Source organism: Vulpes vulpes, chromosome 11 (assembly GCF_048418805.1).
Source record: "Vulpes vulpes isolate BD-2025 chromosome 11, VulVul3, whole genome shotgun sequence".
Lineage (NCBI taxonomy): Eukaryota > Metazoa > Chordata > Mammalia > Carnivora > Canidae > Vulpes > Vulpes vulpes.
In genome coordinates, this window is record NC_132790.1 from 27,899,014 (window position 1) to 27,905,013 (window position 6,000).

The 6,000-nt window shown below is 36.5% G+C and overlaps 1 protein-coding gene across 10 annotated transcripts in view; it reads left to right on the forward strand.

Annotated features, from left to right (window-relative positions):
- EMSY (EMSY transcriptional repressor, BRCA2 interacting) overlaps nucleotides 1-3,845 on the forward strand; it is a 91,573-nt gene extending 87,728 nt beyond the window's left edge. For all 10 annotated transcript variants that reach the window (XM_026010441.2, XM_026010443.2, XM_026010442.2 and 7 more), the window contains one exon: nucleotides 1,804-3,845. In XM_026010441.2, coding sequence (XP_025866226.1) covers nucleotides 1,804-1,998 — 195 coding nt within the window. In that variant the 3' untranslated portion in view covers nucleotides 1,999-3,845. The remainder of the gene's footprint in view (nucleotides 1-1,803) is intronic.
- The last annotated feature ends 2,155 nt before the right edge of the window (nucleotides 3,846-6,000 follow it).

The following is a 6,000-nucleotide window of genomic DNA, read 5'->3' on the forward strand; positions in this document are numbered from 1 at the left end:
AGCCTGCAGAAGTGCTTTTGATTCCTTGAAAAATATTTTATGAGAATTCAGCATGTTTAATAATAAATGCTTTGAATGAAAAGCATTGTTCTTTGTAGGCAGACAATCTGCATTTCATTCATTTGTTTGTTCATTCATTCATTCATACCACATGTATTATTTAACCTCTGTGTTCTAGGCACTGTGCTAGATGCAGAGACCAGAGTAAATAAGACAAATATATCTTCTATTCTGAAGGGGTCTATATATGTGGAACTCATAGAATTTTAGAACCTTGTGGATCTTTTAGAGTATATCTTCTCTAATTTTATGTGAGATGAAAGCCCAATGAGGTAAAGTGACTTATTCAGAGGTCCACAGCAAGTCTGAGCCAGAGCTGAACTAAAATCCAAGCCTCCTGACTCCACCTAGGGTTTCTTCACGGTGATGAACTATATGGAAGAGTGAGAGGAAAACAAATAACAGAAAACTCCACTACCCTAGATTCAGTGTCCTGGCATCTTGCAACATTTTCTTGATAGTATTAAAATTATATTTATATCCTCCCCCTAGTAGAAGATTGTTTTGATCAGGTATATTTCCTAATATTCAACTTTGCCCTGGGACTTTTAATGTTAAAGATAGGTTCATTCATTTAGCAAATGTTTATTGAGCATCTGATGCGTGACAGGCCCTGTTCAGAGCTCTATGCATCAAGTAATGAAAAAAGATATTCAAGATCTGTGCTGTAGTATATACTCTCATGGAGCTTACATTCTAAGGGTAAGAAAAAAAATAACAAACATGGTAAATGCAACCAAGAAGTAACAATATAATAGTAGTAGGGATGGGATCTACCCAGTGATCCAGTTTCATACTCATAGAAGGAAGGCTTCTCAAAGCCTTTTACCCTAAGTTTTTGAGCTAAGATGCAAGTGATAGGATGGAACCAACCATGCAGAGCTATGGAGAAAAAGTATTAGAGGAAGAGGGGAAGAACAACTGCAAAGGTCCAAGGTATAAGTGAGTTTGGCATAAACCTGGAGTCATGGTAAGGAGTTTGATTTTATAGCAAGTACGATAGGAAACAGTTGTAGAACTTGAAGCAGGGGTATGATGTGAACTGATAGACCTTTTTAAAAGGTGTCTGATAAAGATGAGAAAGAAGAACCTGACAAGGCAATATGGCCATAATATGTGTTTGCCTGCTGGTATTTTTATTATTTAAAAGACAGTTTTGCCTTTTGTCTACTCAAAAAAGAGTATTAGTATTGACCCAAATAAATAACTTCCCGTTTGAGCTACCAAATGGTTACTGAAGGTTACTGAAAGGTTCAAAATATATTGTGGTGTCAGCAAATTAACCATTTATCTTACAGATAATAATGGGTGAAGTCTGACTACATTTACCTTTAAAATTTGCTTAATGATCAAAGGAAAATGTCCTTTAAAGTCTCTCTCTCTCTTGAATTAGGCACAGACTTCAGCCTCCTCTATTAGAAGAGGTGCCATCAGAAAGTGGAAAGATCATTTTAAGTTGTAGAACTTGGACTTGAATCCTGGTACTTTAACTTTGACCAGTTGTGTGACCTTGATTAAGTCACTCTCTTAGTTTCCTCATTTGTAAAATGGGAATAATACTTTTCTTAAGAGTGTTATGGGGATTTAGTAGAACATTATGTGTTAAAGCACCTAGCACAGTGCCTGGCGTGTAGTAGTTGTCCGATAAATGTCAGTTTTCTTGTTTCCTTCCTTAGTGTTGGGGGAATCCTTTCGTGTTTCTTTTTCTTACCATAAAGCCCTTTTCCGTGTCTTCTCTTCCAGGCCATTCCCCAGTATGCTATTCCTTGTCACTCCAGTTCCAACGTGGTTGTAGAGCCCAGTGGGCTTCTTGAGCTAAACAACTTCACTAGCCAGCAGTTGGATGATGATGAGACCGCAATGGAGCAAGACATTGACAGTAGCACAGAGGATGGAACCGAGCCCAGCCCCTCTCAGAGTTCTGCTGAACGGTCCTAAGTGTTTTGGAAATAGGAGTGCACTTTAAAACCTACTTGGTTACCAAGTGTCCAGGGAAGCCCTTGATTTTTGATGTCTAATGAGAGCACTTTGCCCAGGCTTAGGCTGTGGACCCCAAAATAGCAGTGTTTCAACAAGAATTGCTGCAGGAGCAGCATTTTAAAACAAGATAAAACTCACAGGGGAATGTACTTTTTTTAAAAAAAGGAAAAGAAAAAAAAAAAAAAAGAAAAAGAAAAAGATGCACATCTACAAGTGACAGAAGACCTGACATTCTTTCTCTGTTGGACCACACCTGATGGAAAAGTTTGTCATGCAGTGGAAAGAGACTTTTCCTGTGAATGTTCCTCAACTGGTTTCTACTGAGCAAAACACCATCAGAGAAGGAGAATGTGAATAGTTTGTATTTTGAAAAGGTGTGTCAGGAACAGTTTTTTAAAAAACCTTTTATGTTTTTTGAAAATCCTTGGAAGTGTTGAATTGGTTAACATTTTACATTTGCTCAGTTTATAGTTTATAAAATAACTAGAAAAATACTGGCATTAAAGAATCCTTGTTAGATGGTGGAAATCAGATCCCTAACCAGTGGGAAGTGCTTTTTGGGTGGCTTGTACATTCTCACCAATTGTATGCTAATTTATTGTGTTGTTGTTTCTTTGTGCTCCAGGCAGCACACTTGCCTTCTATTTATTTAAATGTAAACATTTCAAAGCAGGCCATATTCTTTCTGACAGATTTCCTGTAAACCAGGATTGCCTGCCCTTTCCACCTCCCACCCCTCCCCACTCCTTTAAGAAAACTTAAGAGAAAATGTTTCATTGTGAAGGAGAGGAAAAGAAACATTTTCTGGCCCAAAGGAAATGTTCAGCTATGTTTAGGAAAAATTATTCATATGATGCTATCTTAACATTGAAATTGCACATTCGTGTTGGACTGAGACTTTGAAAATAACTTTTACATGCTTTTGTTTAACCCCCTTTGAAATGTATAAAAAATTCATTTACAGTTCTAAATGTAATGTTTTTAAGCATTCTGCCTTTTTAGGACACAGTTTGTTTTAAGCAATATGTTTGGGTCTTGTGATCACTGTCTGTCACAAGTAGAGTGAGGGGTAAGAGGGTGGGAGGGTAACGGTCAGTTTTGACAAGTTGTGGCAAAGGAAGCAATTCTTTTCATTTTTTAAAAAAATGTAAATAGAAAAGTTTTTAACGGTTTTATATAGATTTCACTATAAATAAGCATTTTAAGACTGACAAATGTTGAACTGTACATACATATATCAGCATAACTGCCCAATTTTTTGGTGCTGAAGTACTGTAAGTAGATTTCATCAACAGTCTCCTAATTTTTGCATCTATCTAGAAAAAAAACTGTGATACTATAGTTATTAAGTTCCCACTAGAGTGACACTGAAAATTTAAACACAAGCATTCATAAGATGCACTGACCTCTGGTAGTCGCCATCATTTCTCCTGAACGATAACGACTTACCCATAGATGGGGCTGTTGGGTTTTATTATTGTACAAATTCATGTTTAAAAGACTTTGTGATTGTTTCTAGTTAAGTAACTTTTTAACCTCTCCAGTCCTAGGCTTCTTTGAGAATCTGATTACACTATGAACTCTCCCCCGGAAGACACACATGCCAATACACATGTTAGATTTTGGGTATAATCTTAGGGGTCTGTAGGCCCCTAAGCCTAACCACATATTCAAGGTTAAGCCCTCTGTTATGGTCAGTCCATTACTTACAGATGTAAGTTTTTATAAAATAAAATATCTTTAAACATTCATGGGTCAGGTAACAAGAACATACTTGAATAAAGTTATTATGTTCTACTTCTACATATTCTGGCAGCATGGCATACCTGTGTCCCTTCGAGAATTTAGCCTTAATCTGTTTTCAGCAACTGGAATGGCAGATGAAACTTCCACCATCTACACTTTTAAAAATTAGTGTGTATATATTAACAAATTACCAAGTGAGGGATTTAACATTTATTTTTCTTTCAAAGGTATAGATTTCAAGGAGAGCATGAATTCTTTTGTTTATTCAACAAACGTTAAACATCTTGTACGCGTCAGGTACTGTTCTAAGCACCAGGGATTCCACAGTAAATAAACAGAAAATTCTACCCTTATGGAGTTTACAAACAGAGCTTCCTGCTGATGGAATGGATACCAGGGCTGAAGGAAGGAGGAAACAGGAGTGACTCTTAGGTTTTTTGATTAAGTGGATGGATGATGATGCCATATATGGATCTCCAGGTATCCTTTTACTGAAAGTCTTAGCATTAGCTCTATTTGTATTTCGTACGTTTAAGTCCATAAATTAAATGTAATTTTAAGTCAGTCCTTGTGAAAGATATTCAGAGGTTATACTGCAAATGCTACAGAATTATTAGAGTCCTAACTGTTTTAGGCAGTGATAAGAAAAATCCATTTGGTTTAAAGTAAACTTCGATAAATGCTTTGTATTGCAGAATGCAGTTTATGGTGAACTTAGAGAACTTTTTTAAAAAAGGTTTTATTGAAATTAATTCACATGCCATACAATCCAGTCGTTTAAAGTGTACAGTTCAGTGGTTTTCACTATATTTACAGAGTTGGGCAGCCATCACTACAGCCAATTGTAGAACATTTTCATAACCCTAAGAAGAAGCCCTATACCCTTTAGTTGTTACCCTTGAAACTCACCCCACCACCCCAGCCTTAGGCAACCACTAAACTACTTCCTGTCTCTATGGATTTGCCTATTTAGGACATTTCATATAAATGGAATCATACAGTATGTGGTCTTGCGTGACTGGCTTCTTTCATTTAGCATAGTATTTTCAAGGTTGTAGCACCGTTCAGTCCTTCAGTAATATTCCATTGCTTTAATAGACCACATTTTATCCATTCATTGGTTGATGGACATTGGGTTGTTTCTGCTTTTTAGCTATTATGAATAATGCAGCTGTGAACATTTGTGTAGTTTTTAAATATGTTTTCAGTTCTCTTTGGTGGGTATCTAGGGAGTATAATTCTGTGTCCTACAGTAACTATGTTTAATGATTTGAGAAACTACTAAACTCCTTTCTACAGTGATTGCACATTTTAGAGCAGTATAGGAGAGTTCCAGTTTTTCTACATCTTCACCAATGCTTGCTGTTATTTTTTGTGTTTGTATTATTATTATTTTTTAAATTATAGCCATCTTGGTGTGTGAAGTGGTACCTCATTGTTCTGATTTACATTTCCTTGATGGCTAATGATAAGAATCTTCTCATGTGCTTATTGGCCATTCATTTATCTTTGAAGAACTACCTTTTGCCCATTTTTAAATTGAATGATTTTCTATTTAATTATTTAAATTGAGAACTTTTGAAGTACAGGCAATAATAGTGCTCTTAAGAGAAAAGTAACCTGTTCTCTGGTAATTAATTCATCACCGTTAAAATCTTAATCTTCTTCATCTCTAATATAACAAATTGCTTAGCATTCTTAAAACCAAAGGCATATAGAGCTTTATAATTGAAAACACTTTTAAATACATGTCTTTGTGTGGTTCTCTCAGTGACCTGCTAGGATAGGAGACAGTACAAAGGAAATAGTGGCCAAGTGATCTGGATTTGACTCCCAGACTCCTGTGTTACTGGATCATATGAACTTGAGCAAGTCCTATTCCCCATAGCACAAAGTGACCCCCATGGGATCATTGTGAAGACTGGATGAAACAGTGTATGTAAAAATGCCCCAGGCACAAAGTTAGGTGCTCTATTTTTTAAGTCTAGTATTTATACATACTCCCACTTTATAAATGGAAAACCGAAGGCCCAGAGACAAATGAAGTACCAGAGCTCACAGATAATATGCTAGTAGGCATCACGCAATTCCCCAAGTTGCTATTCTTTAGGAGTGTGTGTGTGCCACCACACACAGAATTGGCCTTTGGAAAGACAGGGGAACTTGATATTGGCCTATAACATGATCTCTTTGTCAGTCTTAGGTGCCTTCACA